This window comes from Eubalaena glacialis, chromosome 11, assembly GCF_028564815.1.
Source record: "Eubalaena glacialis isolate mEubGla1 chromosome 11, mEubGla1.1.hap2.+ XY, whole genome shotgun sequence".
NCBI classification, from domain to species: domain Eukaryota; kingdom Metazoa; phylum Chordata; class Mammalia; order Artiodactyla; family Balaenidae; genus Eubalaena; species Eubalaena glacialis.
In genome coordinates this window covers 20,144,563-20,156,830 of record NC_083726.1, presented here as the reverse complement: position 1 = coordinate 20,156,830, position 12,268 = coordinate 20,144,563, and the positions used below count along the sequence as shown (strand labels likewise).

At 35.4% G+C, this 12,268-nt stretch overlaps 1 protein-coding gene across 2 annotated transcripts in view; it reads right to left on the bottom strand.

Annotated features, from left to right (window-relative positions):
• Positions 1-12,268, bottom strand: part of WASHC3 (WASH complex subunit 3) — a 58,503-nt gene that overhangs the window by 21,085 nt on the left and 25,150 nt on the right. For both annotated transcript variants that reach the window (XM_061205430.1, XM_061205428.1), the window contains exon 6: positions 520-584. In XM_061205430.1, the coding sequence (XP_061061413.1) occupies positions 520-584 (65 nt within the window). The remainder of the gene's footprint in view (positions 1-519; positions 585-12,268) is intronic.

Below are 12,268 nucleotides of genomic sequence, written 5' to 3'. Positions count from 1 at the left end.
CTCACACAAAACAATATCTAGTTTCTAATAACCATTACTGTGGACTTAGAGTTACTCTGTTTATTTCCCCATCTGGCTCAACCTAGATCATGTAGAGTAAATTTCCTATACACTAAGGTCTTAAATAAAAAACTATAGATAATTCAAGAGAGAGAGAGAGAGAGATGGAGGGAAGGAGGGAGGGAAGGAGGAAAAAAGTAGCATGGGAAGAAAAAGAGCACTGCTTCTTGTGGACACTACTGCTGTGCAACAAAACTGCCATCAAATTCCATCCCTTTTGCATATACAGATTCATCATCAATCTATTAAAACTACTCCTAAAATGTCTTAAGGCTAGTTTTAGTAGCATAGCATAGATTTTTCACTTTTTAAACATAGCAGAGACACTGTTTATGAAGGTGGTCTCCTCAACCATAAAACACTGTATAGGAAAAACATATAGAGCTTGAAATATTTTTATTATCACTGATAAACTCAGCATCTTGGCAATAATATCATTATATTAGAAGAATTACTTACTCAAGAAGATCTGGGTCTAGTCCTTCTGATATCATTTTGTTTCTTATTGCCATGACTGGAACACCCTAAGCAAAGAATGCAAGATAATAATTCAATTATTAAATATACCTCCTTCATAAAAACAGACAAATAAACCAATGGAACAGAATCGAAAGCCCAGAAATAAACCCAAGCAACAAATATTTGACAAGGGAGCCAAGAATACTCAATGGAGAAAACAGTCTCTTCAATAAATGGTGCTGGGAAAATTGGATATTCACACATAAAAGAATAAAACTTGACCCCTATATCTTGTACCACTCATAAAAATTAATTTGAAATGGATTAAAGACTTAAATGAAAGACCTGAAACTATGAAACTCCTAGAAGAAAACATAGAAAGAAAGCTCCTTGACATGGGTCTAGTAATGATATTATGGAAATCATACCTAAAGCATAAGAGACAAAGTAAAAAATAAACAAGTGAGACTACATCAAGCTACACGTAGCTACAAAGCTACACAGCAAAAGAAACCATCAACAAAGTGGGAAAACTGGGCTTCCCTGGTGGTGCAGTGGTTAAGAATCCATCTGCCAGTGCAGGGGACACGGGTTCGAGCCCTGGTATGGAATATCCCACATGCTGCGGAGCAACTAAGCCCATGTGCCACAACTCCTGAGCCTGTGCACCTAGAGCCTGTGCTCTGCAACAAGAGAAGCCACCGCGATCAGAAGCCCACACACAGCAACGAAGAGTAGCCCCCACTCGCCACAACTAGAGAAAGCCCGTGCGCAGCAACAAAGACCCAATGCAGCCAAAAATAAAATAAATAAAATAAAGTAAATAAATTTATTAAAAAAAAAAAAGTGGGAAGACAACCTATGAAATGGGAAAAAATATTTGCAAACCATATATCTGGTAAGAGGTTAATATCCAAAATATATAAAGAACTCATACAACTTGAGCAAAAAACCAAATAATTCAATTAAAAAATGGGCAAAGAACCTGAATAGACATTTTCCCAAAAAAGATATATGAATGGCCAACAGATACATGAAAAGATGCTCAACATCACTAGTCACTAGGGAAATGTGAATTAAAATCACAATGAGATATCACCTCATGCCTGTTAGAATGGCCATGATCAAAAGACAAGAGATAACAAATGCTGGCATGGATGTGGAGAAGAGAAAACCCTGAGCACTGCTTGTGAGATTGTAAATTGGTATAGCCACTGTGGAAAACAGTATGAAGTTTTCTCAAAAAATTAAAAATAGAACTACCATATGATTCAGCAATTCCAGTTCTGGGAGTTTATCCAAAAAACCCAGAAACACCAACTTGAAAAGATGTCTGCATCCCCATATTCATAGCAGCACTATTTACAATAACCAAGACATGGAAACAACCTAGGTGTCCACTGAAGGATGAATGGATAAAGAGTGTATATATACACAATGGAATATTATTCAGCCATAAAAAACAGGAAAATCCTACCCTTTGTGACAACATGGGTGGATCTTGAAGGCATAATGCTAGGTGAAATAAGTCAGACAGAGAAAGACAAATACTGTTCGATCTCACTTATATATGGAATCTAAAAACAAAACAAAACAAAAAAACCAAACTCATAGAAAAAGAGATCAGACTTGTGGTTACCAGAGGCAGAGGGTGGGGGTAGGAGGAATTGGAGGAAGATGGTCAAAAGGTACAGACTTAGTTATAAAATAAATAAGTACTAGGGATGTAATGTACAACATGATGACTATAGATAACTTTTCCTGATATCATACAGCAGTGTTAACAGAGTAGATCCTGCGAGTTCTCATCACAGGTGAATTTTTTTTCTTTTCTTTTTATTGTATCTATATGAGGTGATGGATATTAACTAAACCTACTGTGGTGATCATTTCACAATATATGTGAATCAAGCCATCATGCTGTACACCTTAAACTTTTCAGTGATGTATGTCAATTATTTCTCAATAAAACTGGAAAAAAATAAAAAATAGAAGCCAGGAAAAAAAGCCTCCTTTTAGATGGTTCATTATTTAAAATAGCTCCTATTTTGCTTTTATATTAGTATGTGCATAGCACTTGAATAATCTAATAAGGTATACATTTTAACTGACTTAATGGAATCAGTGCTATCTAGTACCACATAAGCCCAGATTAAATCATTTGAGCTTATCTATTACTAATTCTGCTGGATAGAAGCCAGATATCATATTCTCACTCTTATATCACCAAAAGAAAGAAAACATTGATAAGTCAAATGATTAAAGCCTTGGCTGGGATGGTGCCATGAATACTTAACAATATGAATAAATGTCTTTTCAAATAAAGATTTCAGAGCTTTCTACTCTTAAGTATAGCTATGTCAATGTTCTTTTCATAAGCAAATGGTCCAATTTCACTTGGACATATTATGCAAAAAGGTCAAACAGAATTCAAGAACTCTCTTGGGATTATATTACACATCTTCTCTATACCAATACAAACACCATGTAATGATAATCCTAGAAGTGTATAAGTCACAAAAACATTGAGAACATGTGAATTTCAAAGTTCAGGATAAGAACATCAAAACAGTAAGAAGAGGATATGTCAGAAATAAATACAAATTTACTTGAAAAGGGGACTAATTTGATGTATAAATAAACATTTATTGAAAGCTCACTTATAAAGCTTTAAAGGGAGAAGATGCAATCAAGTCTCTTTGTCAACTCCTCCTCTTCCCCAAAAGATGAGGAAACACTAATCAGATGTGTTAAATTTGAGGACCTTGATTATACCACCTTCAAAAGTAAGTGGGGTCACCATGCTTTAAAAGGCTGTACACATGGTTGGGACCCTCTCCCTCATACCTTTTCATCCCACATGCAGAAAGGGTAAGCTGAGCCAGAGTCCACATGGGAAAAAGCTCAATCACCTCTCTACGCTGTTGCATACTCTTCTCTTTGGCCCTCCCTTGTCACTAGCCAGTTGTGACATTCAGTTTTGAACCTAAGGTACAGAAGAGACCCCTTAGGAGCTCTGATGCTCCCGTCCAATTTCGCAGAGCCCTACCCTGAAGTTTCTGCACTAACCCAACTAAGGTTCCCTTGCTTTCTTCTGCAGTTGTCCATTGTGTGTTTTCTGGTCTCAGGGATCTTACAGGGTTAGAAATAAATTTACTGGGGTTAGCGGTAGAATTCTGATATCACAATCCCACACCTCAATGTTTAACACCACAATGGCAGCACAGTGTTTTATGCTGAGAAAATAACAACATAATCAGCCCCTGCCCTCAGAGAGTACAGTCTAATAGATGCGTTAAAAAGATGATCACAGTACAGTCATAAAATTGATAACAGAGACCTGCATAATGGGCAAGGTTAGACCCAAGGAAAGGCAGACTGAGTTGAGGACCAGCAAAGAATTTGCTGAGGTGAGCCTTGAAGAGGGGACAGGAGCTTATTTAAAATAAAAAACACAAAGACTCAGAAATATATATATAAATTTTCAAATAATCTATCCATACATAAGCTTGTTCCAAAAATATTTTAAAGAACAAATATATACTTGTCCAGCTATTTCTCTCCAAAATGCTGATTTTATCTTACATTTCATCCAATAAATCTGTGTTGAGATACAGGCAAGTATATGTAAAAAATATTAGAGTCAAATGGATTATAAATTCAATATGCAGAGCTTTCAAAATTAATGACCATGTATCTCTCATAGAAATGTTACAGATCTTGCCAAATTAAGTTCAGACTATTAACTACAATCCTCATTTTTAAAATCAGAAAATGTATTAAAAATTTAATCCTCACTTAAAAAAAAAAAAGCCCAAAAAAGACTGTTGTAGAAAGAGTCATAAGATGCCTTCTACAACCATAATCTCTTATTTTGGCTATGGAGGAGAAAAAGTCCAAGTTCTCTACAGCTTGCTAGGTTACAGGAGTTTGGGAAAGCAAAGGCTTTTTTTTTTTTCAAATTCACAGGTTACCAAGAAGACTCTCTCCTGAAAGAGGCAAGGCTGTCATTTACAGGGCCATCTATACATTCATTTTCATAACTGTTATGTTTTATATTATAAATTGGTAAAATATAATCTATTAAGACTCCGATAACAAGACACTATTTTTTTAACATCATAATTGCTTTACAATGGTGTGTTAGTTTCTGCTGTATAACAAAGTAAATCAGCTATATGTATACATATATCCCCATATCCCCTCCCTCTTGCGTCTGCCTCCCACCCTCCCTATGCTATGCGGCTACTTCCCACTAGCTATATATTTTACATTTGGTAGTATATATATGTCAGTGCTACTCTCTCACTTCGTTCCAGCTTACCCTTCCTCCTTCCCGTGTCCTCAAGTTCATTCTCTACGTCTGCGAACAACAGACAGTTTAAATGCAACCTAAATACTAGATGGATGAAAATAAATGCATCATCATAGAATTCTCTTGAAAACCATACTTCTGAAAGCAATACTGTTCCATGGGGCAATCTTTAAGGTATTCTGAAAAGTGAAATATGGTAGGTTAAGAAGACAAAGAAGCTAGAAGATAAAACTTCGGATCTTTCGTTAGCTTATAAGGTTTAAGGATAAATGAAAGAGAAAAAAAGCAATTACTTGCTTTGGGGCAACCAGCATGAACAGACTCTTACATTTGGAATAAAGTAAGCACAAGATCACAATTTGCACCACTTTAAAATATATTATCTGGAGCTAAGACTTGAAAGATTTTGAAATAAAATGTACTTAATAATAACTTTGTAATAAAAATTATTTAATTTTAATAGTAGAGGAGAAAGCTGACTACTTGAACTACAAGGTTTGAAATTTTTACTTGATAATTAAATGTCACTCAACTCTTTAGTATAACAGGGAAAGTTAGGAGTTTGAAACATTTCATTAAAAAAACTCTGAAGTGCTAGGGAGAAATGGGAAAAAGAGCAGAGTTAAGGTCATACTTTAAAAAGGCCTCTCAGTTTTTATTAACTATGGTTTGATGGTATAAGGTCTTTTGACAAACTCAACTATGTGATTTATTTATTATACTTTAGCATAATCCACAGGATATCATTGGAAAGGTTATATAAATAAGTTATAAAGCCGAGAAAATAGAAGGGAGGAGAAGTGAGGATTGAAAAAAGTTTCCTGAAATATAGCAGAGAAAGTGGTATGGGGTTGGAGAGGGGGAGAAGTGGGTGGGAAGGGAGAACTGGGGAACAGGGAAGTTGGTGAAATTTGATAAGCTTCCTATTTTATCATTAGTTTCATGGAATTGCTTACAGTATAAGAATAAGAGAAGCCTGAATCTATAAGCTCCATATTTTATCCTTAGTTTCTTGAAGCTGGTTACATCACAAGAATACAGATATTACCAAAGTTTGGTGAGTCTTTAGTCATTTCTGTATATGAATATAGATAAAGGAAAATACATATAACTATAATATCTTACCCTATTAAAGACTTTACTATTATCATCACCTTAATACAAATCTGATTAAAAGCTTGATACAAAAATAATTTGGCCTATGTTCCAAAGGACGCATTCCAAAGAGATTTGTTGCTATGTTTCCAGAGATATTGCTTAGAAAATTTGTTGTTTTGCTATATTCTTCCTTAGAGGTTAAGAAATGGAGTCTGGTTTGTTAAACATCAAAAAGAAGTGTCCAATTTCTGATTTCCAAGAGACATAGCTACTGGTGGTCTAAGGAGGACATGAGAGACCTTAAAACTGAAGTCTACTGAACTGTGGGATTATTTTTGGCAAGTGATAATGGCAGTTTGTCCAACATAAGTAATGAAGAAGAGAGAAGGCAGCCATAAGTCTGATGTTCCAAAAAATCAAGTCTGTATTTGCGTCACTGGAGAAAGTGTGTAAAGAAGCCACACTAATGAAATTACGATGGCAACACTAATAGTTAAACACTACTTTCTTATATCACAAAAACTGTTGGAGGCTTATAGGACTGCCAATACTTACATTTATTTGTTATTATGTTAATGAAAGCCAAGATACTAAATTCCTTTATAAATCATGTTGAAATTCTCCTAAAGTTTTAGATTAGAAGGGGAAAAAAACCCTCTTATTCAATCTAATAGAAATGACTTCCCTTTTTAAAAATAATAATACTCCGGAGGTTCCTTAAAAAACTAAAAATAGAACTACCATACAACCCAGCAATCCTACTACTGGGCATATACCCTGAGAAAACCGTAATTCAAAAAGAGTCATGTACCACAATGTTCACTGCAGCTCTATTTACAATAGCCAAGACATGGAAGCAACCTAAGTGTCCACTGACAGATGAATGGATGTGGCACATATATACAATGGAATATTACTCAGCCTTAAAAAGAAACAAAATTGAGTTACTTGCAGTGAGGTGGATGGAGTTAGAGTCTGTCATACAGAGTGAAGTAAGTCAGAAAGAGAAAAACAAATACCGTATGCTAACACATATGTATGGAATCTAAAAAAAAAAAAAAAAAAAAAAATGGCTCTGGAGAACCTAGGGGCCGGATGGGAATAAAGACGCAGACCTACTAGAGAATGGACTTGAGGACACGGGGAGGGGGAAGGGTAAGCTGGGACAAAGTGAGAGAGTGGCATGGACACATATACATTACCAAATGTAAAACCAATAGCTAGTGGGAAGCAGCCGCATAGCACAGGGAGATCAGCTCGGTGCTTTGTGACCACCTAGAGGGGTGGGATAGGGAGGGTGGGAGGGAGGGAGACGCAAGAGGGAAGAGATATGGGGATATATGTACATGTATAGCTGATTCACTTTGTTATACAGCAGAAACTAACACACCATGGTAAAGCAATTATACTCCAATAAAAATGTTAAAAAAAAAAAGATGTGGCACATATATACAATGGAATATTACTCAGCCATAAAAAGAAATGAGGGATTCCCTGGTGACGCAGTGGTTAAGAATCCGCCTGCCAATGCAGGGAACATGGGTTCGAGCCCTGGTCCGGGGGGAAGATCCCACATGCCGCGGAGCAACTAAGCCCGTGCGCCACAACTACTGAGCCTGAGCTCTAGAGCCCGCGAGCCACAACTACTGAGCCTGCATGCCACAACTACTGAAGCCCATACACCTAGAGCCCGTGCTCCGCAACAAGAGAAGCCACTGCGATGAGAAGCGCGCGCACCACAACGAAGAGTAGCCCCTGTTCGCGGCAACTAGAGAAAGCCCGTGCACAGCAACGAAGACCCAACACAGCCAAAAATAAAAATAAAATAAAATAAATAAATTTATAAGAAAAAAAAAAAAGAAACAAAATTGAACTATTTGTAGTGAGGTGGATGGACCTAGAGTCTGTCCTACAGAGTGAAGTAAGTCAGAAAGAGAAAAACAAATACAGTATGCTAACACATATATATGGAATCTAAAAAAAAAAAAAAAGGTTCTGAAGAACCTAGGGGCAGGACAGGAATAAAGACGCAGACGTAGAGAATGGACTTGAGGACACGGGGAGGGGGAAGGGTAAGCTGGGACGAAGTGAGAGAGTGGCATGGACATATATATGCTACCAAAGTAAAATAGATAGCTAGTGAGAAGCAGCCACATAGCACAGGGAGATCAGCTCTGTGCTTTGTGACCACCTAGAGGGGTGGGGTAGGGAGGGTGGGAGGGAGGCACAAGAGGGAGGGGATATGAGGATATATGTATACATACAGCTAATTCACTTTGTTATAAAGCAGAAACTAACACACTATTGTAAAGCAATTATACTCCAATAAAGATGTTGAAAAAATAATAATACTCCTTATATTTTCAAGTTTTTTCCTCTAAGTTTATGAGCTTGAATCACAATACAGTTATGAAAGATGGAAAATATGAAGTTTTTTCCCTACTTAGGTAAACAATAAAGAAAAGATCTATTGAGTTGGTAGGTGGATAGTACTTTTTTTATTTGAAGGAAGAAAGAATGAGTAGGAAATGAAAAGATGTTATGGGTTGGAAAAAAGCAGCCAGTCCTCCAATCAGGCTTCGTTTAGTTAAATTTTAACTTAGTGAAATGGACTCAACCATTTCTTTGCCTTCTGATTTTCAACAGTGCTATATTTAAAATACCTATATTGCATTTTATGAATCATATTAGTAAGGTGTTATATTTAGAATAAAATTTTCAGGTGAAATAATCTATATAATAGATAATAAATGTTTACTGAACAATCATAACAAAAACAATCACATGTTCAATTATCTCCTTCTGGAAGCTTTCCATGAAGGGATACAAAATTAATTTAAATAAACCTCTTAATCACTGTAAAGTGGACGATGGCTACCTAAAAAAAAGGGAAGCTTTATTTCTAATGACTTGTACAGATTTAGAAAATGCTATACTCTGATATTACAGTATCAGATACTGTTGCCACCAAGGGTCATTAATTTGAACCTAAATATGTGGGCAAAAAAGAAGCTCACAAATCTTGACTAGCACTATATACAGTGGTTTCTATGGAGCTAACAGTAAATTATTCCTTTTTCAATGATTATCTCAAGAGACTAGTAGCCCAGGGAGAAAGTATTTCTCACCGACTGCCCATCAGATATCTTTAAAGATGTAAGAACAAATCACATGATAAAATGGACAAAAATGACACTGGCCATGAGGACCAGGGCCCAGGCAGTTACTATTACTTTATTCATAAAATAAATACATGTTAGCAGTTCCATCTGTGCCTTTTAGAAATGGGAACTAAAGTTAACCTAAATGCTTATCAAGAAAAACCCTTAAAGAAATTACTTCAAAAAGTGAGGGATCTATTGTCACGAGACAACTCAAAATACAGCTGTATCAATTTCCCCATGTGTTCATTTTTCCCCTGGATATTATTTTAACGTGATAAATATTAGGTGTAATGACCAAAAAAGTGCATGGTGTTTTCTTTGTAGCTACTCAAATATTTGTTAATTTCAGAGTAATTTGGTGCTGTGGAAGACCCATTTTCCTCCCTTCATTATAAAGCAAAGATAATATCTAAACTTTAAAGTCTTGCTATGATAGGTTAATTAATGCTAGAACTCCATTATAAACATGTCAGTTACACTACAGCTTTGCTATCCCTCATTGCACTCAAATGATATTTGTTCTCTGAAATATGTACTAACAGAATTTTCTAAATTTAATTATACTTTTACTTTCCAGGAATAAAAACTTTAAAAGAATTTCTATAGCAAATCATTTTGGAATTTGCTACTTAAATTAAAAGTATCAATATAATAAATTCAGATGGAATCTTGTTCAGTTTTTGAAAACATTATTACTATATGTGTCTATTAAAGAGGACTTAATGAAATATCTGTAAATATGGTAATAAAAGCTATACATAATAGAATTCTTAGTATTTAACTATAAGGATGATTCTACTGATCAAAACCACAGAATATTCACTTTTGAAGTAGTTTTCCGACAGTGGTAATGTGTTTGAACTGGTGTGTTGTGAGTCTTTCATTAAATGCTCTTAGGGATCCATAGGGACCTACTCAAAGAGAGATGACCAAGACTGGGCATTACATGTGGGTTCAGAACCACAATGAAGGGCAATGAATCAATGGGTCATCAGCACATGGTCTAACCAACCAACTGAATAAAAATCATTTGTGAACTTGGGCTAGGAAAAGAACAAGAAAAGAAAAGTTAGGATGCTGCCTTACATTATGAAAAACTTTGGTAAGATATATTTACGTCTGGAGATTTTTTTTAAAATTGCAGTATTAAGATAAATACAAAAGATGTAGATATCCTCCGGTAGAGGAATAGATAATTTTCATTCATTTTCTCCCAATAAAATTCAATATTTTGAAATGTACTTTATTTTTTTTAAAAACATACAGTTAACATATTAGCATTTTCTCCAAACTGTAAAATAATACTTACCAAAAGATTAACTTACAAATGATGTTGTGATCCATTCAAAACAAATTATCTTCTGCACCAGGCCTCCACCCCATTACGAATGCTTTCACTGAGATCCTTGTCAGAATATGGTGCTAAAATGTCTTCCTCAAGTTGATGGCCTTTAAAACCTCTAAGACACTTCTCTCCCACCTGAGGTGAGCCCACTTCGTTATTATAGCTCATCTGCTTCTCTGGTCTTTACTTTTTCTCCCATTAATTTACACAGTCTTAGACAGACTAATTTACAGTTAAGGTAAGAATCACAATATTTCTAAAAAGAGTAAATCTAATGAAGTAACTACTTAATTTACATTACTATTATTTCCTCCTCGCCAATCTGTAAAACTTTTATGTGAGGGCCCTTATTTCTGGCAAAGGTGGTCAGTAGGAAAAAAAAATAGAAGGGCACTGAAAAATCAAAGTTGGGTAACTAAAATTTTATAGTCGGTTTCAGAGTAAAAGAACTATACTGCACATTTCAGCAAGTATAAAAACTGTCATTGTTAGCAATCTTCAAAACCTTCCTTATGAACTTCAATAGCGATGTACTGTTCCTTTTGTCACAACTTCTATCATAAGAGTTAAGGAGTTGTTTAAATTAGTTGGAATGAAAGCTATGAAGTCAAAAGATAAAAATATTTTTCTGCTAAATCCCCTGGTCTTTATTGGTTTCCATTTTATATATCATTTAAATGAAATTCCTATTAAATTCAAAACTACCTTAAGCTTACCCTCTAAAAGTTCTCTCCCCTGTATTTGATTGCTTACTTCTACTCCTTTTTCTTTCTTTTGTGGGGAGAAGTGCATAGTTATGGTGTTACAATGAATTTAAGGCAGATGAAGTAAATTTTTTTGGCACTTAGCAAAATAAATAAACTGAAATAAATAATTAAATGTTTCGGCTTGAAAGGACTGTTTCAGATAAGCTGTCCCACACATTATCTAAATTACTTTATTTATGATACTGATGATACAAAAATATGATATGGAGAATAAATTCCTAAAGAAATATAATCTCTTCATACACAGTTTTAAGAAGAACTGATTTGACAAATTTAGCATCCTAAATTTATTACCTTATGAATTATTTTTAAAAGAAGATTATTTTGTGCCTGAATTCTCCTATGTTGCACTTACTCCTCCTTTAAATTTTGTTTTATTTAAATTAATTTAAATTATCTGATACATTACTAAAAATCAAAGAATTCATGCAGCAACCAAATATCCCCCTACAACTCTAAGAGAGACTGGCATCTGTGTACACTGGCTTGTTGATGTATGACCATTCATCAAATATGACTGAGAATTCTAAACCCTCCTGAAGTTCACAGTTCAAAATATGTATATATTTTCCAGAGGTTATAAGCACCATAAATAAAAACAGTTATGGTTAAACAACTAGTTCCTATAAACAAATTATTCAAATCAATACTTGCATGGCGGGACTTCCCTTACGGTCCAGTGGTTAAGAATCCGCTTTCCAATGCAGGGGACGCAGGTTCGATCCCTGGTCAGGTAACCAAGATCTCACATGACACATGCGGCCCGCATGCCACAACTACTGAGCCCGCGTGCTCTAGAGCCCGTGCACCACAACTAGAGGGAAGCCTGCACGCCACAACAAAGAGCCCATGCGCCGCAACAAAGACCTGACACAGCCAAAAACAAAAAAAGAGGTGCAAAGAAACTTAAAAACAATTACTTTCATGGCAATTGAATGCCACACAAGGATAGCTATAATGGAAAATATGCAAGCATTAAAATATTCTGAGCTGTATGATTATGGCAAAAGTGGTATTAGTGAAGAAAATGTGAGGAACAGATAAGCATCAAGGCAGGTGC